Here is a 20,872-nt window from a genome sequence, read left to right as displayed (position 1 = left end):
AAAGTATTGAGATGAACTTTTGGTTTTGACCAAATACTTTTTTTCCACCATGATTTGCAAATACATTCTTTAAAAATCAAACAATGTGATTTTGGTTTTTTTCCACATTCTGTCTCTAATGGTTGAGGTTTACCCATGTTGACAATTACAGGCCTCTCTAATATTTTCAAGTGGGAGAACTTGCACATTTAGTGGTTGACTCAATACTTATTTACCCCACTGTACATGGACATCACATTTTGGGTCATGCAGTCACTCGTATCAAGATTTGGTATACAAGTGTGGCTTTCATGACCCAAAATAGTCACTAATATCAACATTTGTTATACAAGTGTGGCTTTCATGACCCAAAATGTGATGCCTACATCTGTAGATGCTGGGTCTCAAAGTTAATGTTTTTTTTCATTATCATTACCGTTAATCCTTATTTGTGTGTATTTGGGGGGGCTAAACCTACCAATTCTGTCAAAAATGATGTCCCTGGTGCCAAATTCACTGGTAAAGATGTGGAAGAACATAAAAATGTTCAGTTAAAGCGATGGCTTGAGTGTCGAGGGCTGAAAAAGATGAAAAAAAAACGAGCCGATCTAAGCATAGCCTTAGCTTTTTTATTGACACCTTTTTGTTACGCGACTAACAATGACATTCTACTGTTTTAACAAGCAATCCTTTACCACCAACCCTGTCTTTCTTATATATTATATTCTCTAGTTGTCCTACGTCTCTGATCGTTCTTGGGGGTCATTTATGTTGTTAGTTTTGTGTAGCGATCGCAAATGCTACTCAGTGACAGCCAACGAACACTTTACATTTTTTTATTGATAACAAATCTTAATTCTTAATTCTATAATTTATACTTATGACACTTATATTGATGACAGTGATTTGTAGAGGTTTTGGAACAACCAACACATACAACTAGAGATACTGAATGCAAAGTGACTAAACTGCAAATGTTTAGTAGACTATGTTATGAATGCGCAAGATGGAATAACTTGACTTGTATCATTCTTAAATCGAATGACATTAACATACTGTAACTGAAATTAACTGGGGACTACACTTAACTTGCTTAAAAATTGAAAGTTAAGACTGCACAATTTGTGTACAAATTGGGTTCCTCCATCATCATAGCAAAAAAAAAAAAATCTGAGGATATGTAATATTATAATATTATATTATGCAGTAAATCAAAATATGTATTACACATGATGTGAGAAACCTTTGTAACTATCAAGCTGCTGGCTGCTTGGCTCCACCACCTCATGGACCACAGTCACTCCAGGGTGCTTGAGATGCAGCTCTGAGAAAATCTCCAAGTCAATCTTACCTAAAGCCATATGCAAAAACCACAAATCATAAAACGTTAGCTTTGCTTGAGACTTGAAAGACTTCAGTGTCCAAAGGAGTACCCTGAAGAAAACAGCTGACTGAGTAAGGGTACAATGGCAGTTAATGCTACAGCAATGCAGTTACTGATGCAGGAATGTGTTCTCACCTTAGGTGACCACTGCACTGGTTACTGATTTATACAGCAAATCATTAAATGTGAAGCTGCTCTGACTATAATGACACTCTTAATGTCTCTTACCATCACCACTTCCAAGTGCTATTACATTAAGATGTGATTTTCCGTTTCCAATGCTGTAGGGAGAGCAAAAACAATAAAAAACTGTATATTCTCCAACCTGCCAAATAGGCCTAGGTAGAGTTAAGAACTTCACAATTTGATTCAATTTTAATTTAAGGTAGGATTATGACTGATTACTGACTCAGTAACGTGTTAACTGTAATCTGATTACTTTCTTTCAGTTACGAATAATCTAACGCATTAATTTTTCCAAACCAGTAATCTTATTAAAGTTAGTTTCCTTAGTATCTGTGCGTTACTATTTTGTTATTGCCTCATAATGTATCCAGAACGAAGAATACTGTAGTCATGTACAAAGAGCATTTTGAATAGAAAATGCTAGAAAGGTTCCCGCTACGTGTTAGTTTCCATGGTAACTGCACAAGTGTTTTGGGACTGTGATAGGCGTGTGCCAGGCTGCCGGCGCACATTCAAGCAAAGTGTTGAGATGTTTAAGGGAATGTTGTTCTGTGTACGTCCATGAATGAACATGAGTATTTTTTCCTTCATTCTGGAGGGTTCCAGCAATAGGTTGGACCCCCTACATGCGCGGCCCTTTCGTAGCTTTGCCGTAGCAACGGCGGGTAGTCAGTTTCAAGCATGGTTTACCTCATATTCATGTCATGTCATCTTCTTGTTTAGCATCTTTGGGATGTGTTGGAAGTCCGATTGAGTGAAAAGTGCTTAATTGTCACCACGTTTTGTGGCTAAATTGACAGCATGTGTGTATGGCATACTTCCGGGTTGTGTGCCGATCCGCGCCCGCCCCCACCTTTGTGTTTGTAGCACTGTGCAATTCATTTGTGTGCTGATTATTGCGCAGTCAATTTGCATTGTTTTACATTGGTACTGATATGCTATTAACCCTAACCCGAAATTCAGAATTTTTGACATTAGACTTAATCTTCGAGTTAGTGCGGTTTAATTAGTCAGGGGAGTTGGTTTCAACAAATTCTATTCCGTTTGTCATTTATTTTTTAGTTTCAGGGCTCCGGAGTGACTATGCTAGCGCAAGTCAATGGTGGTTGAAATCAACTCCATCAACTAATTAAACCTCCACTAACTCGAGGATTAAGCCTTAAGTGAAAAAAATCTGATCTTCCCCTTTAAATTCAATTATTGGAAAGTCAATTATGGTACATGTGATTACATTTTTCTGTTGTCATTCTTATGTTGAGGTGGCAAAGTGAGAAAAAATTGGAAAAAGTAACTGATAAATTACTTTTAAAGTAACTTACTTTGATGATAAAGTAATCGGTAAAGTAACTAGATTACTTTTTTGAGGCCTAATCAGTAATTAAATTACTTTTTCAAGCAATCTGTGACAATACTGATAACATACAGTAGGTGGTAAATACGTTACATTTTTTTTAGCTATGCAATACCTGAAAATAAGCTAAATAAATTACTTTTGTCCTATTTTCTTACAATAAACGTCAGATTTAGCTTTGTTCGAATGTGCCAGCTCGATGCTTGTCACTGAGAAATTAATAAGTCTTTCGGTGCCAGCAACCATGATAGATGTCCAATTATGTCTCTTTTCATCCATCTGCTATGAGTTTAAATGAGTCACTAGTAGACATCCAAAACAAAGATAACCCATGGTTATGGCCACTAATAACACACTATAGTTGAGTCTAAAATGTTTTCATGTTAGTTAACACATTGCCTGCCATTTTTCAACAATAGACGTCAAATTCATTTTAACTGGGAGGAGTGGCTCTGAATGCTATTTCAGTGCCACTGACAGCACTAGACTTGGATGGGCAAATGAACGAATGGAATGGACGTCTAGCACCGTCACTAGCATCCAATGAGGTGAGTGCCCTTTAAGGGATTAAAGCACGTTTCCATGTTCCAAATGATTTTATCACTTGTCTCTTGTAAAATCAACATTCCTACATTTTTAAGATTACGACTATGTTCTTGACAGTGGAGCTAATCAGTAGCAATCATCCACCAATCATGACTTAAAGTATAAAATCACTATAACATAGTAATTTAGGTCTTAGTCTGAGGTGCATGAAATCGCTTACCTGGTCAGTATGTCTGGCAGGATGTTGTGAATAAAATCAAGCATACACTGAAGTTCTGAAGAACGCTCCACACAAAGATCGAAGGCCTTCTGGTAACGGCTTTCACCATAAACCAGACTCCTCAGCGGAGATGCCATGACAGTATATCTGGCAAAAGTGATCAAAAGTTTTTGTGTAAATTATTATTGAATGAAATCATTTCTATCCACTCATTGCCCAAAGTAATACAGTACTTGTCTGTCTTGACCTACATGCACGCCGAAGGTTGACATTCAGTAGTTTTGCTATGTGACATTTTTTTCCAAATTTACTACCTTTTCTGAACTACAAGTAGACACTAAATTGCCAGTCAACAAAATGCAGTCTTTCCTTCCTGTCGGAAAGCAGCATATTTGTATTACTTGACAGTCGTAAAAGTGTGTTTAAGTATTGTGTTACACAATCATCTTACAAAACAATGTTAAGAAATAACACTTCATAGGACACATGTTCAGTATATTGCCATATCATTAGTTTGCTGTACTTTAGAGTTATCACATTGCATGAGTTGGAACAAAATAGAAATGGTAGGTTTGGAAATAGAATTAGACACTGTAAAACCCTTGTCCTTGTCCATAGGAATAGGTGCAATACATAAAAAGCAGAGGTCATGTACATACAACCAAAATGTTAAAAAAAAATAATTTTTTTTTAAATGTATATTTTCATGCACTTACTGTGTGAGCCCGAGTATGTGTAAGTGCTAGTAGTAGGAGTAGAGAATTTGGAGAGTTGCATCGAATATAATCTGTAATTATAGGACACACCCTGACATACTTTCACTCACTTTTTACTTCTTTAACTCATTCACTGCCACTGAGGGTGACATCCATTATAACTGGATAGATGATCATTGCCAGCTCTCCCAGTCAATGAATTGCAATGAGTTCAGGGACTTTAAAATGCATCTTTTCTACAGTGTTGGATTTAACCCTTTAAAGGCACTCATTTACCTCACTGGATAGCCGGACTACACCCTAACCTGGGGGGAGCAGATATGGGGCGCCGTTTGTAAAGCAGCATATGCTGGAAATTACAACATTTTTTTCACATTTAGCGCCACACAGTGTTTAAAATAGTGTGACACTTTTAGAGTCACTTTGTTTTGCACATTTACAACATTGTTTAGCAACTTAAATATTTATTTTTAAATAAGACGTTTTGGACCTGATTGTTTAAATCCATAAAAAAATATTTAATTTAAATCTTAAATTTATATCCTATATCCTAAATGTTAAATGAGGAAACGGTCTGAACTAAATATTTAGCTTAATATGCAAATTCACATGACTGGAGACAGGAAGTAACCAAATAAAAGCTGGTGGAGCAGCTCAGACTGTCAGTTTATGTTGCTTGAAGGCAAGGCAAGGCAAGGCAAATTTATTTATATAGCACAATTCAACACAAGGCAATTCAAAGTGCTTTACATCACATGAAGACCATAAAAATCACATTTAAATCAACACAACGTAAAAACCAAGACAAAAGATCGCATTTAATCACAGAATAAAAATAAATAAATAAAAATAAAACAAAAACTACTACTACTAATAATAATTGAAATCAGCAATGGAGATAAGCACAAGAGTAATAGAAAGCAGATAGATGGAATTATATAGACAGTTATGGATATGCAGTGCTAAACAAAAGCGTTTTTAGCCCTGATTTAAAGGAGCTAACAGTTTGAGCATACTTCAGACGTTCGGGTAACTTGTTCCAGAGGTGAGGAGCATAATAACTAAATGCTGCCTCACCCTGCTTGGTTCTTGTTCTTGGAACATGGAGAAGACCGGTTCCAGACGACCTTAGGGGTCTAGATGTCTCATAGGAATCTAACAAGTCAAGCATGTATTTTGGTCCAAGGCCATTAAGTGTTTTGTAGACGAGCAGTAGTATTTTATAGTCTATCCTTTGACTCACTGGAAGCCAGTGTAGCGATTTCAAAACCGGTGTAATGTGGTCCAGCTTCCTTGAATTTGTGAGGACTCTGGCTGCAGCATTCTGTACTAGCTGCAGCTTCCTGACTGATTTTTTATCAAGACCTGTAAATATACCGTTGCAGTAGTCCAATCTGCTGAAAATGAATGCATGCATAAGTTTTTCCATGTCTTGTTGAGTCAGAAGCCCCTTAATTCTGGTTATATTTTTTAGGTGGTAATAAGCGGATTTAGTGACGGACTTTAGATGGCTATCAAATTTTAGGTCTGAGTCAATAATTACGCCAAGGTTTCTGACCTGATTTGTAGCTGTAAGTGACATTGTGCTAAGTTGGCCGCTTATCTTATTTGAAAATGAATAAAACCTACTCAACGGTGGCAGATTGCTCTTGGGCATGAGTCCTTGTGACAATAACTATATATAGGTAAAATACATATTTAGGAGAAACCATTTAAAGAGTATTTTGTGTGCTCCAGCTTTTATTTAGCTACTTCCAGTCTCCAGTCATGTGAATTTGCATATTAAGCTAAATATTTACAGTAGTTCCGACCGTTTCCTGATTTAACATTTCCAACATTTATAAACAAAAAATTACTGGCTAGGTCTTTATTTTTAATTAATTGATAGGAAAGCCAATTACATGCAATGACATTTTTCAGCCACTGGGGCCCCGCTTGCCTTCCCTCAATATCCGAGTAAGTATAGAAGCATTAAAGAATTGATATATGTATTTAAATAATTATTAAACTGGCAATTGAAGTAATTTATAGGATGTAGCTGTGTCTGTGTTAATGTGAGTGTGCAATTTATGCTTGCTAGCCCCCCCAAAAATTCTAATTGATTTGTGGAATGACAAATCGATGAATTCATCTTAGGGCGCCACCATTTTGTTGATATTCACCTTCTTCCAACAGAAAATAAGGGGTGTGAATGCCACATGATCAAATTCCAAAAATAGATTTATTGTGTGCCAGTTGTGAAAAACTTAAGTCTGGTTTGGTGATGATGCTTGAACTCATAATAGGTTTAGTCTCTTCAAACCACCATGTAATCACTCAATTTTTGGGTTGAAACATCAATGGCATTGTAATAGACTATGGTCAAACTAATGACAACAAAGGAAGCGTGTATGGAAGACATTTTATTCCTTTCATCCTTCATTTGCTATGACTGAAATTTCATTCTAAATCAGATCAAATTTCAGGTTAACAACATGTTCTGTTCTAAATAATACAATTGATAATTTCAAGCTAATTATAACTATACCACTATTTGCACAATATGTACAATCACTATTAATAGGGATTTAAACAAAAAAAAAAAATTAAAAGGTCCCTCCAACAAGCTAAAATGGTGGGTTTCCTGTAAAAACTAACAAATCTGCTGTTGGCCGATGCAAATTTTGCCACAATATTGTGCTTTTTTTTTTTTAAAGAAAAACAACTTTTTCTTTAATACCAAATTACTGCATACTTACTTGAATGTAAATAAATTGCTATCGTAGCTTGATCAGACACTGCTTAAATTGTTGTCTGCCATTGTCGGCACATTATTTCTTTGTGCTCGCTGAAGATGTCAGCCTAGTGGTTTTAAAACTACAAACTCCCGCTTTAACACATATTTTTTTGTTTATTTTAAACATCAGTATTGGATCCACAATAACTTCTATGTGGCTGAATCAACAACTATCACCTCAAGGTTGTTATTGAAAACAACTTTTCCGTCTGCCAACCGGGAACAAGCCGGGTCTTGCAATAACTTCATGATGTCTGCTTTCAGCTGAGGCGATGCTGTTTGGCTGAAGTGATCCACCTCGGTGAGGAAGTCGAGCAGAAGCTCTCCACTCTCGTCACCTTCGGTGAAACACTCGGTGATATCCATCTGAGAAGGAAGCACGTAGCTCTGATACTGCACTCCCTCTGAGTCCAGGATGCTTTTCACATCTGCCGTGGTCACACACTGACTTATATCACAGGCACAGATCTGACTCCTGAAAGTTCGCCACAACTTTCCCCAACCACTCTCACCTAAAACAGATCATGTTGAAGACAAAACCATGTCTTTGCGTTATATTAATCGTTATTAGTTTATTACAACAAACATGAACCAATTGACACATGCTATGAACGAACCCAAAGAGTTTCAACTCTTCATAGGCTACTAATTCAACTCACCAACTGCAATTGACGGCGCTCGACTTGCAAGCCATTTAGACTGGAAAAGGCTGGCAGCGAATAATTGCTGCTAGTCCCTCCAGTCAAAATGTATTGGACATCTAGCTCCGTCAATGGCATTGAAAGGGGAATATTCAAAGCCAGTTTACCCAGTTTAAATGAACTCGAAGTATATTGTTGTCAATGTCAGGGAATGAGTTAAATTTTGTGAAATTAAAAACAAACCAGAGTGTTCATGGAGCCCATAACCACATTGTATTTATTTTCATTCCTTTTTTATGAATTTAGCTTTTATTCATATTTTATATATTCATAAACATATCGAATTGAAAACAGTGTATAAAACTAGAGATGTCCTTGATCCGATCATGTGATCGAAAATCGTGCCAATCGTGCCCTTTTTCAAAGGATCGGGAATGGGTGAAAAGGATCGGGTTTTTAATTAAAAAAAACAAAACATATATATATATATATATATATATATATATATATATATATATATATATATATATGTACAGTGCCTTGCAAAAGTATTCGGCCCCCTTGAATCTTGCAACCTTTTGCCACATTTCAGGCTTCAAACATAAAGATATGAAATTTAATTTTTTTGTCAAGAATCAACAACAAGTGGGACACAATCGTGAAGTGGAACAACATTTATTGGATAATTTAAACTTTTTTAACAAATAAAAAACTGAAAAGTGGGGCGTGCAATATTATTCGGCCCCTTTACTTTCAGTGCAGCAAACTCACTCCAGAAGTTCAGTGAGGATCTCTGAATGATCCAATGTTGTCCTAAATGACCGATGATGATAAATAGAATCCACCTGTGTGTAATCAAGTCTCCGTATAAATGCACCTGCTCTGTGATAGTCTCAAGGTTCTGTTTAAAGTGCAGAGAGCATTATGAAAACCAAGGAACACACCAGGCAGGTCCGAGATACTGTTGTGGAGAAGTTTAAAGCCGGATTTGGATACAAAAAGATTTCCCAAGCTTTAAACATCTCAAGGAGCACTGTGCAAGCCATCATATTGAAATGGAAGGAGCATCAGACCACTGCAAATCTACCAAGATCCGGCCGTCCTTCCAAACTTTCTTCTCAAACAAGGAGAAAACTGATCAGAGATGCAGCCAAGAGGCCCATGATCACTCTGGATGAACTGTAGAGATCTACAGCTGAGGTGGGAGAGTCTGTCCATAGGACAACAATCAGTCGTACACTGCACAAATCTGGCCTTTATGGAAGAGTGGCAAGAAGAAAGCCATTTCTCAAAGATATCCATAAAAAGTCTTGTTTAAAGTTTGCCACAAGCCACCTGGGAGACACACCAAACATGTGGAAGAAGGTGCTCTGGTCAGATGAAACCAAAATTGAACTTTTTGGCCACAATGCAAAGCGACATGTTTGGCGTAAAAGCAACACAGCTCATCACCCTGAACACACCATCCCCACTGTCAAACATGGTGGTGGCAGCATCATGGTTTGGGCCTGCTTTTCTTCAGCAGGGACAGGGAAGATGGTTAAAATTGACGGGAAGATGGATGCAGCCAAATACAGGAACATTCTGGAAGAAAACCTGTTGGTATCTGCACAAGACCTGAGACTGGGACGGAGATTTATCTTCCAACAGGACAATGATCCAAAACATAAAGCCAAATCTACAATGGAATGGTTAAAAAATAAACGTATCCAGGTGTTAGAATGGCCAAGTCAAAGTCCAGACCTGAATCCAATCGAGAATCTGTGGAAAGAGCTGAAGACTGCTGTTCACAAACACTCTCCATCCAACCTCACTGAGCTCGAGCTGTTTTGCAAGGAAGAATGGGCAAGAATGTCAGTCTCTCGATGTGCAAAACTGATAGAAACATACCCCAAGCGACTTGCAGCTGTAATTGGAGCAAAAGGTGGCGCTACAAAGTATTAACGCAGGGGGGCCGAATAATATTGCACGCCCCACTTTTCAGTTTTTTATTTGTTAAAAAAGTTTAAATTATCCAATAAATTTTGTTCCACTTCACGATTGTGTCCCACTTGTTGTTGATTCTTGACAAAAAAATTAAAATTTTATATCTTTATGTTTGAAGCCTGAAATGTGGCGAAAGGTTGCAAGGTTCAAGGGGGCCGAATACTTTTGCAAGGCACTGTATATATATATATATATATATATATATATATATATATATATATATATATATATATATATATATATATATATATATATATATATATATATATATATATAAAATCAGGTGACTCAGACTGAGACTCGGGTAAAAAAATATGCCATCAGGATATCCCTATAAAACATTTTATACATTTATTGATAAAAATACTTATACTTAAAAATACAATAATAATAAATAAAAAATAAATAATGACTAAAAAAGTTATCAAAAATAGAAATTTGCCTGATAAACGTTTATACACATTGTGAGGATATTTGGGGGGGCGGGGTTGTAACTATCGTATTTTATACGGTAGGTACGTGTACGAAGAGGCAAAATATATATATATATAAGTCGCACCAGAGTATAAGTCAAATTTTGGGGGGAAATTTACTTAATAAAATGCAACACATAGGGCAGATATGTCATCTTGAAAAATAATTTAATATAAAAATACAATAGAGAACAATGCTTAATTTTTTTAAAAATTAAAGACAAAAAAAATCAGTATATTATTTAAAAATGTTACGATATATGCATATATATCTCATTTATATCAATTATTACATCAATTGCAGTGCTTAAAAACAACAACAACAAAAAAAGATAGATTTATATTTCTGTTTATTTTATTTTATTTTTCTTTTTATTATACAGGGTGTTCAAAATGTTCGACCCCATTTCGTAGGCCAATAATTTTAACAATTTTCGTTGGAATGACCTCAAATTTTCCCAGCTTGTGTAGAAAGGTTTCAAGTTTTTGTGTGTAACATTTGGCATTTCTATCTTTTCAGGCTAAGAAATGCCATTTACTTCAAAAGAAAAGGCATTTTGCATGTTAGATTACACTGGGACTCAGTCACAGAAGACAGTGCAGCGTGCCTTCTTCACTAATTTTGCGAAGAAGGCACCAATTGCAAAACAAATTAGGACTTGGCACCAAAAATTTCAAGAAATTTCAGCGAGTTTGGCATGAGCTCGAATACAGACTCGACGTGTGCAGAGTCACAGGTGGTGCTCATATTGAACATTTATGAAAATATGTCATAGAACCAACAAATATTTGTACTTTTCTTTGTTAATTTAACCAATAAAACTTATGACCTTCAATGTAAAGTGTATTTAGTTTCATTAAGATCCATCAAGTAGTTTCTGAGTTATGGGCATTTAGAATGGGGTCAACCATTTTGGAACACCCTGTACTTTGGGAAAAAGGAAAAAAGATCTCTTATATTTATCTCTTTACAATGCTGTTTAATGTGAATAAATATAAATACACTGAACACACCATGTAAATAAGCTCCGCCTCTACTCTGCGGATTTTTCATTTTCGCAGGGTTTGCTCCTCTTTAACCGCGGAAAACGAGGGATCACTGCATTTATTACAGTGTCTGTGTACATTATTGTGGCATTAAAAGGCCCCCATGGAACTAACTTTTTTACAATTTTCTATATTATTGAAACAAAGCTATACAGTCATACTATATGCTGTAAATAAAGAGGCTCTTACCAGACACCAGAATAATGAGAAGCTTCCCATTCTTGTCAAGAAGACTCCGGAAGAATTTTACAGTCGCTTCAACATCCTTGACATAGTAGAGCATCTGTCGATTTCACCACAGATCAATGAGCATCACATTTGGATTCATGATACGCCTAATGCGACACAGCAGCAGATATTCTAATAGCAGTACTGAAATCAAATAATGGGTAGTCGTTTATTATCAATAGTTATTAATTATATATGGTGGAAAACACTCAGGTGACTTGAAGTTCTGCTCTGAGACCCCCAATTTGGCCAAATTTCAAAATTGTCCGATATGCATGTGTGAACATCATTGGAAAGCTGAAAATCTCAATTTTCTGGGGGAAGAAAATTTTTGAACAGGAGGGCATTTAATTATTTTTTTTTAAACAGCAAAACCCTATCTGGAGGTGAGAGCACGCGAGAGCAGATTTACAGACGCCATGACTTTGACGAGATATTGTCGCGTACTTACCTTGTTTCAATCCAAAGCCTCCATGTAGCATGTATCACTGAGTGTCAAGACACAGCTGTGAATGGCCACAGCTGGATTTTTTGGGGAATTTATGGGTGAAACATGGTAATATAACAAGGGTCGCAATGCAGAAATTGCAGACAAGGAGTGGTCGAGATTTTGTTTTTCATGTACGACACCTTTTAAACGTTATTTTTTTCAATTTTTCTTTGTTTGGATCAATTGTTGATCATCTAACATATCGGACAAAATTTGAAAGTAACAAAAACTACAATTAAGTGATAGTTATGAGGTAGATATCCGTTACTTTTTTACAGACACCTTTTTTTCCCCATTGTGATTAATATTAATATTTATTAATTAATTACCTTCGTTTAATGGATGAGTTAAAACAAAAGCGGTTGCGCCACGTTTGTAAACAGGGGTTTTCAGGGTAAAACGGACAAATTAATAGTTCGGGGGCTTCATGCGCCATGAATCTGCTATGGCTGCATATAGACATATTGTTCTGTCAAACACAACAGTTGTTTTGGCTTAAAATCCAGCAGTTTCTTTTAAAGAGGAGTGCAAGAACAGAAACTGCTTTTTCAGTCTTGTCTGTGTTTTCCGCCATATACAAAGAAATATATGACTAAATTCACCAAAACAAAACTAAAATTACCACATATAGAAATATAGATGACTAAAATAAGACCATGACAAATGAAACTTTTTCATACAAAGGACAAAATCTAAGAATTAAACTAAAATAGCTGCCAAACCACAAATCTGAGTATTAACCTGAATCATGTGAATGAAGTCAGCCTTCTTTGGTGTCTGCTTTAACTTCCATTGCTCTTCAAATTCAGAGGCATTCATTTTGTTCCATTGAAATGTGATATAATCCAAGTCTGACTTCTGTGACACCAACACTGCATTCACAAATGAGAAATGTACAATGCTTTGTAAACAATATTTTGATAATGTTCATATACAGACCATTTAGGTTATCTAAAGAAAAGAGACCCAAAGCGCAAAGTGACTGATATGTGAATGTGTGTTGTGATTGAACAAATGCGAATAGTATGACTTGCAACATGATAACGCATGTTATGATAAGAATGAAAAAAAAAAATGAGTGGGAACTTCACATGCTTGAAATTAATAGGAAAGTTAAGACGCGAGATTTATGTAGGACTTGCACAAAGAGTGAATATAAAAGTCTATGAAAGCCATTCAAATAGTAGTTTTGGAGGTATATTAAAAAAGAATCTTATCTTTTCAACTCTATTAATGAGTGGACTCCTGTCTTGAGTACATAAAGGATTACTCCGCCATTATCATAATCTGTCGACCATCTAATACAAAAAAATCCACATGTGATGAAATACCTTTGTAGCTATGAAGCTGCTGGCTGCTGGGCTCCACCACCTCGTTGGCCACCGTCACCCCAGGGTGCTTCAGCCGGAGCTCCGAGAACATTTCTAAGTCAATGCGACCTACAGGCACCAGCAGTTTCATTTTCAAACATACATTCAGTCCTTTAATTTCAGTTCATTTAAACTTTTACTGTCCATTAGCGTATGTAAAATCACAACAGTGGTTTAAGAGTAAACATTGCAAGTACGGTGAATAAAAATGATTGTCTTTGCCATAAATACAGATTACCAGATCTTGGAAAGTGCCCATTGTAAAAGAATAACCTATCTGGTCACATTGTCTGTGATTGCGGTTAAAGATTTATCAGGCAAGTAAACAGATAAGTATCAACACTTGGGAGTGTTACTTTTTTTTTTTTTTTTACTGCTATGGCAATTTAAGCCAAGACAATGTAGTTACCTACAGTACACAAGCATATGTTCTCACTTTAGGTGACCTCCGTACACGTTATTCAGTTGTATAGTCTATCATTAAATGTGAAGCTTCTCCGTCTATAATAAAGACAGTACCTTACCATCCCCACTTCCAACTCCAATGACGTTAAGATGGGACTTCCCTTTTCCAATGCTGTGGAGAGAGCAAGAGTAATCACATTCTCACAATTTCTCTCGTCAAGCATTTAAAAATGTGTCATTTAATGTCTAATTGTGAGTTTCATTATTCCCGTTGCTTAGCGTTTATCAATCTGTGAAATTCGTCATAGAATGCCGTAATATTTGCGGCACATGTTTTCAGTTCGAAAATCAACGGCTTAAGGCATTCTGCGCTAATACAATGTCACCGTTTCTCGAACGCATGATCTTATCACGTTACTTGAGAAATCAGGCATTCCTTTTCTAAAAGTCAATCATACCACATCATTGCCTAAACTAAACAGAAATAATCTCATGAAGTACTAATGGGCTTGGTCTAGCCTACCACCATTAAATAATTCAGCCAAGTGTGACAGCAATCATAGAAGGTGCATGAGGTAGCTTACCTGGCGACTATGTCGGGCAGGATGTTGTGAATAAAGTCCTGCATACACTGATGTTCCGAAGAACGCTCCAGAAAAAGATGGAAGGCCTTCTGGTACCGGTTATCGTCGTAAACAAGACTCCTCAGTGGAGATGCCATGACACTATATCTGGCTGGACAATCAAAACGGTTTACAACTGGGTTCACCTACGTACATAAAATATATCAATCATTTTGTTGCCACGGCAGTGCTGCACAGTTAAGCCCAAACACTACCTGACAGTTTACACACTTATGTTTTCTGTTGCCATTGATATGTCTCCATGTAACATTTAAAGCGAATGAGTGGATCCACATTAAGTAGTGGCAAATGGGGTATGCTGGATTCAGGAACAGTGCACTCTTTTAAATGCGTACTTGCGTGCCTACCAACGTGTAGTGCTTATCAATAGCATTGTCATCAGTAAAAACGTGTGCAGTCTAACCTACAAGCATGGACAGAGTGAAACCCAACCCATGAACAACAATATTATTGGTATCAACTAGTCATGAGGATCACATATTTAATGTTGCCAATCCCTAAAGTGTGTTATTGTTTTGGTAATGGGTAGTTTTCGTAACATCCCTCACCAGGTTTTGCAGGTTCATCTATTGGTGTGCTGTCCCTGTTTTACATGCAAAATTCAACTTTTTTGATTTTCTTTTTAACACAACCTTTTGTAATAGCACTATTACTGTACAATATGACGTTATACATCACTAAAACAATATAATTTTATCTTGACATTTTACGTCTATTATCACCATAAATAGACCTGTTCTTGCAACGCAATTGGGCCAGCAGATGGCGCCCAATTTGTGTTGACTTAATACACTGTTTGTATTCAGTATGCTATAGTAGTACAACCAAACAGCCTTAAGATGTCCCCATCTCCTCTTAACAGTTAACCTATTCATTCTTCGTACCAACCGTATGCGAGTAATGCATACAAGCGAATTTAAAACATCAAAATATATAATCCACGCAGAACTCAGACAACACAATTCAATTTAATATCATTATTATTAATAATAATATGCTAACTTAAGTAGAAAATTTGATATATTTACATTTGAAACAAAATATATATGCTACTGTGCTGCTTCTGTTTACACCGGATAGTTTTAGGTTGCAGCACTATTTGATGCATTTAAAATTTGTGGCAGGTCAATTTAAGGTCAGTTAAAAAATGAAGTGAGTGGGGTGGGGCTTGTCACAATTGTTGTATAAAATATTTTTTTCGGCAAATATAATTTTTGATCATCCATATCGTGATATAAAATGGCCACGCCATGATTTTTTCCCCATATCGCACAGCACTAATAATAACACTATTCTTGAATTACATGTCGGCTACTACTAGAATGTTAGCTAGGTCAAACTCATACTTTGTTATTGATATAATCCCTTCCTGATTTCGGAAAATGAAGAGAGAACGGTTATTTTTACAATCTAGGCGTTCCATTGAACATTTCACATGTCGCCGGAACGGAAGTAGAGCGAGAAATACTGAGCAAAACAAAACAGCAGGCACTTCACATACCAAGTATAGCATACCCACATTTGCCTGTTTGCGCACACTCTACATGTTCAAACAATGTCAAATATGTATGACTTACTGTGTGGGGCTGCGCTTGCAGGTGAGCGCTGTCGGAGACGTAAATGTGCTACAGTTTAGCTTGGAATGAACCCGCCCACACTGCCCACAGCCCTGCCAGTCACCGTTTAAAGAGGGCACTAGAGGGTGCTATAGCTCTCTTAGAAAACAAACGCTTTGAATATCCTTGATCATTTCCATTAAAAAAAAAAAACAAGAATCTATCTATCTATCTATCTATCTATCTATCTATCTATCTATCTATCTATCTATCTATCTATCTATCTATCTATCTATCTATCTATCTATCTATAATATCAGTACAGGCCATTTAAAAAAAAAAAAAAAAATGGACACACCTAATTCAATGCAACAGAAATGAAGGTTCCAACCTCACTGATAAGGCCATAGATTCCTCTAACCCACACTGAAAAGGCAAATCTGTGAAGTCAAAAAACATTTTCGGTGACTCCCTCTTGAAGCTCATCAGGAGAAGGGCAAGAATGTGCATAAAAGTAATCAGCGAAAAAGGATGGCTACTTTAAAGATACTAGACCTGACTGTATTACTATGTTTTTAGTTATTTCACCTTATTTTGCTAAGTGCATAATTCCACACGTGTTCATTCACATTTGTATTATCTTCAGTGAGAATTGAAAATGTAAATAGTCACGACAATAAAGAAAACGGACGAATGAGAAGGTGTAGCTGTACTGTATGTTATTGACACCCCTGCAATTCTGTTAGATAATGCTCAATTACTCTCAGAAAATGATTGCAATTACAAATGCTTTGGTAGTAATATTTTCATATATTTTGCTTGCAATGAAAAAACACAAAAGAGAATGGGAAAATAAATTAAATGATTATAATTTTACACAAAACTCCAAAAATGGGCCGAACAAAAGTACTGGCACCCTTTGAAAAGTCATGTGATATTTCACTAATTTGTGTAACTTACAGAACCTGTTACTTACCTGTGGCCCATAACAGGTGCTGGCAATAACTAAATCACACTTGCAGCCAGTTAAAACGGATAAAAGTTGACTCAACCTCTGTCCTGTGTCCTTGTGTGTACCACATTGAGCATGGAGAAAAGAAACAAGAACAAAGAACTGTCTGATTTCGGTTTGCATTTTGCATTTTTTTTTTTTTTTAAACTGCCTTTATTTTGCTTTTTTAAAAAAATGAAATAAACACTTAAAATGTCAACATTTTCAACTGTTAAAATGCTTCTTAGCTCTTTGGCTAGTGTAGTGACTGACTACTGAAATACACACACAGAAGTAAAAAAGTTACTTGGCAATGTAACTGGTGATACCTTTCATGTTTTTTTTTTTTTTTTTCATTTAAAAAAAAAAAAAAAAAAAAAAAAAACCTAAAACATAGTAACCTTTGCTATGTTTGGAGGTCATTTAATGTTGTGAATCGAGTGTTAAAGTTGATAAAATTGCTCCCGTTTTTGCATTAGTTCCCTTCTGTCTACTTTTGACATGTGAAAATTTTAAAACTGTTTCATCCTTTAAAGATTGACTCAAGTCGAGATTTTGCCAATTTAGGAGTATTTTAGATAAAAAAGTTGCTTAGGGGGCGGCACGGTGGCTGAGTGGTTAGCACATCTGCCTCACAGTTCTGAGATCAAGGGTTCAATCCCGGGCTTCGGCCTTCCTGTGTGGAGTTTGCATGTTCTCCCCGTGCCTGTGTGGGTTTCCTCCGGGAACTCCGGTTTCCTCCCACATCCCAAAAACATGCATGGTAGGCTGATTGAACACTCTAAATTGTCCATAGGTGTGAGTGTGTGCGTGAATGGTTGTGTGTCTCCTTGTGCCCTGCGATTGGCTGGCAACCAATTCAGGGTGTCCCCTGCCTACTGCCCGAAGTTAGCTGGGATAGGCTCCAGCACCTCCGCGACCCTCGTGAGGAATAAGCGGCATGGAAAATGAATGAATGAATGAAAGTTGCTTAGGTTCGTTAGGAAGGTTCACTACAACAGAGCCTATCTGAGAAGTTTACTGCTCTAAAATGGCGGCTGTTTACTAACGCTACCGAATCTGTCATTTCGCATGTAGCTCTATATGCATGAGATATCTAGACGTAGATTGTAGGCTGTCGGCTAGTCAGGAAATATTGGAGCCACCTAGCCTAGCATCGCGTGTGCTACAGCGTCTCAACAAACACTCTTCCCTCTCCGTGTCTCTGACTTTTCTCGCGTCATTCCACCGACGTATTAACGCACATTGTCTCGTTGCCGAAACGGTGACAAAATCTGAACGGATGAAAAAAAAAAAAAAACGTAATGGACGAAAAACGCACAGATTTTGAACGTAACGTACGGCGTACACATTTAAAAATCAGTGCTCACTTGTACAAATTACGCCGAGACCATACAACTTGACAGGTATGAATTATAGTGGATCGTCACAGTTATGTAGTTGCACTCTGTAGCACGGGACGTCCAACTATCAGTGGTCAGGGCGAAACTATGTGCTTTAGCGAAATCATCTTCGATGGCTTTGTGTGCCATTTCATGAATGTCGGGGATTACGTTGTTGGAGAAATATGTCCGCGAGGGAACAATGTAACACGGGTCAAGCGTTGCAAATAAATTAACGAAGCCTACCGTGTGTTTTCACTGGTGTCATCTTCGGGGTTGTCCTGCTCTGAGAAAGTGATATCTGTGGGTGATGCCGGCTGAGATGCCGGAGTCATGTTATAAAAGTGTTGCCATTAGCATAGGGAACAAGCGCTGAGCATTGCTTGCAAATTGTTTTTTTTTTTTCCCAGTATTTTCTCTCCCTCCGCATTGTAGTCCACGGGGAACCCGAAAAGTTGCCACACCGCAGATTTGAAAGAAGCCGGTGCTTCCTCAAAATTCGGTCTCTCCACTCCTCCGCTCGCCATATCTATTTGTTTTCTTTCTTGTTTCATTTTCACTTTGCTCGTAAGCGAGAGAGGGCGTTACTCGGCTTCTATTACACAGGTGCTTGACAGCGATCGGACATTTACTTGCGGGGCGGGAATTTCTCCACAGCGGTGCTTCACGTCATGAAGGTTCATGAAGGCGGCTTTGAAACGAAAACCGTTGCACTGCTAATATATATATATACAAACACAGTATATTACGTTGTCTGTGTGAAACTTTTGTTCGAAATGATAAAGTTATAGGTTGGTTTTATCTGCATTGTATCAGAGCATCATATTGTTTGATATGAATACATAGTTTACTTCCGTAAACTGTAAACAACCTTAAGTCTCAGTGGTCATTAAATTGATTTAAAGGAATACAACACTAAGCTGGCATGCAGTAATGAGCTGTCACAAATTAGCTGGTATGGGCCTACTGAAATATGAAAGTGCAGTCGCCTATTACATATGAAGACAAATTATAGTTTGTCCTTTGTTTCACTGTGTAAAGGTCAAGACTGGGGTGCAAAAGAGTACCATTTCACAAAATGGTGTGCTTTTTACTACATAGGCATAGCTTGTAATAATGTATTGTATTGCCAAAGCAGGAATTAGGCCAAGCAGCCTAAAATAGATAGTTATGCTACACATCCGTTTTATAGGATTTGAATTCATGGGTTGAATTATCTGAATTCTGGAGAGAGAGCTTTGTCAGATTCACAATTACTGACCCTATTTGAGTGTGAAGACTGCAGTAACTTCATGTTCTTTTCAAGCCAGCCTCAGCAAATTTCTCCTCTCCCCTCAATTGTTTTAATGACCATTTTCACCAGCAGCAGAAAGCTGCCTTTATGGAACATCACAAGTATGTTCAACAACATTTAACTTACACTTTTTTGTCCTTTGTCCACTTTGTGAAACTTTTACTATTGTCAGCAACCAGACTTTTAACTATGACACACAAGACAGCCGTATTACATCATTTTCCTCCTTTTATTTGTTCAGTCCATTCTGAATTTCAAAGTCTTTTTATTAATTACGGGAGCTTGTGCAAGATGAACTGTCAACCCTCATTATCTGATAAAAGCAAGCTAGCATGATTAGCAATACAAGGCAATAAAAGCTCAATGTTGCCAATCCACACAAGGTCAGGGTGGGTCTGAATGAATTGACTTTTTGACCCGGATGAGCCTGTGATTAAGTCTTTGGCAACCATGGACAATGATAGACTTCAAATTCATTGGAAACTGTGAGGACAGAAAATGCTCATGTTTCAATGCCATTGACAGTGATAGATGTCCAATCCATTTCTTCTAGGAGAGGCTATCACCGAATTATCACTGATAGCCCTCCCAGTCAAAATGGATTAGATGTCTATCTCTGTAAATAACGGCGAATGAGTTGGTGTCACATGTCACACTCACGTTGCCCTGTCATATCCTAGTCTTTCCTGTCCTCCCAAATCCTTTACAGTAATTGTAGCATTATAGATTAGCTAAACAAAGATGGCTAACACCAGGGTGTTCTCCAGAAAAGTTGCTATGCCTTGTAGTAGAGAAGCCCACCCACACTGGCAGCCCACCATGTTTAAAAAAAAACAAAACAAAACAATGTTAAGTTGTCAAGATTGTTGACATTACGATTATTATGTGTTATTAATAATACAGTTATGACCAACACTTAAATGTAGTCTTACGAAAAGGCAATAGTTTTAAGAAACAAACAAACAAACAAATTGCCATTGCTTTATACAGTGGTATGAAAAAGTATCTGAACGTTTTGGAATTTCTCACATTTCTGCATAAAATCACCATCAAATGTGATCTAATCTTTGTCAAAAGTACACAGATGAAATAACTGTCTGCTTTAACTAAAACCACCCAAACATTTATATGTTTTCATATTTTAACGAGGATAGCATGCCAAGGGCATAGGTTTGGTCTCAATATTGGTAGTGATGGTATGACAGCA

The 20,872-nt window shown here is 37.0% G+C and overlaps 2 protein-coding genes across 2 annotated transcripts; both read right to left on the bottom strand.

The window, feature by feature from the left end:
- Positions 1-224: 224 nt before the first annotated feature.
- Positions 225-7,413, bottom strand: LOC130927248 (histamine N-methyltransferase-like). The gene is made up of 5 exons (XM_057852937.1): positions 7,336-7,413; positions 3,667-3,813; positions 1,592-1,644; positions 1,223-1,330; positions 225-557 (listed from the first exon to the last, which is right to left on the bottom strand). The coding sequence occupies exons 2-5, from the start codon at positions 3,801-3,803 to the stop codon at positions 493-495; spliced, it is 363 nt and encodes a 120-aa protein (XP_057708920.1). The 5' UTR covers positions 3,804-3,813; positions 7,336-7,413; the 3' UTR covers positions 225-492.
- On the bottom strand, positions 4,462-16,100 carry LOC130927246 (histamine N-methyltransferase-like). The gene is made up of 7 exons (XM_057852934.1): positions 16,020-16,100; positions 14,383-14,567; positions 13,918-13,970; positions 13,355-13,462; positions 12,765-12,895; positions 11,495-11,588; positions 4,462-7,670 (listed from the first exon to the last, which is right to left on the bottom strand). Exons 2-7 carry the CDS (start codon positions 14,517-14,519, stop codon positions 7,309-7,311), a joined length of 885 nt encoding a protein of 294 aa, XP_057708917.1. The 5' UTR covers positions 14,520-14,567; positions 16,020-16,100; the 3' UTR covers positions 4,462-7,308.
- Between the last annotated feature and the right edge of the window lie 4,772 nt (positions 16,101-20,872).

This window comes from Corythoichthys intestinalis, chromosome 12, assembly GCF_030265065.1.
Source record: "Corythoichthys intestinalis isolate RoL2023-P3 chromosome 12, ASM3026506v1, whole genome shotgun sequence".
Taxonomy (NCBI): Eukaryota; Metazoa; Chordata; class Actinopteri; order Syngnathiformes; family Syngnathidae; genus Corythoichthys; species Corythoichthys intestinalis.
Note: the sequence above shows the minus strand (reverse complement) of the source record. Positions and strands in the feature narration are given on the sequence as shown.

Bases quoted from the DNA above. Each gene is read 5' to 3' on its own strand.
- LOC130927248 (XM_057852937.1), bottom strand. From the start codon at position 3,803: ATGGCATCTCCGCTGAGGAGTCTGGTTTATGGTGAAAGCCGTTACCAG. The intron at 1,645-3,666 runs GTAAGCGATTTC...CTCTCCCTACAG, and splicing joins CTGCCAGACATACTGACCAG to CATTGGAAACGGAAAATCAC. The intron at 558-1,222 runs GTTTCTCACATC...CATCTTTTTCAG, and splicing joins GCAGCTTGATAGTTACAAAG to CCCTCGACACTCAAGCCATC.
- LOC130927246 (XM_057852934.1), bottom strand. From the start codon at position 14,519: ATGGCATCTCCACTGAGGAGTCTTGTTTACGACGATAACCGGTACCAG. The intron at 12,896-13,354 runs GTATTTCATCAC...TTGTGAATGCAG, and splicing joins GCAGCTTCATAGCTACAAAG to TGTTGGTGTCACAGAAGTCA. The intron at 11,589-12,764 runs GTTAATACTCAG...TGAAATCGACAG, and splicing joins ACTTCATTCACATGATTCAG to ATGCTCTACTATGTCAAGGA.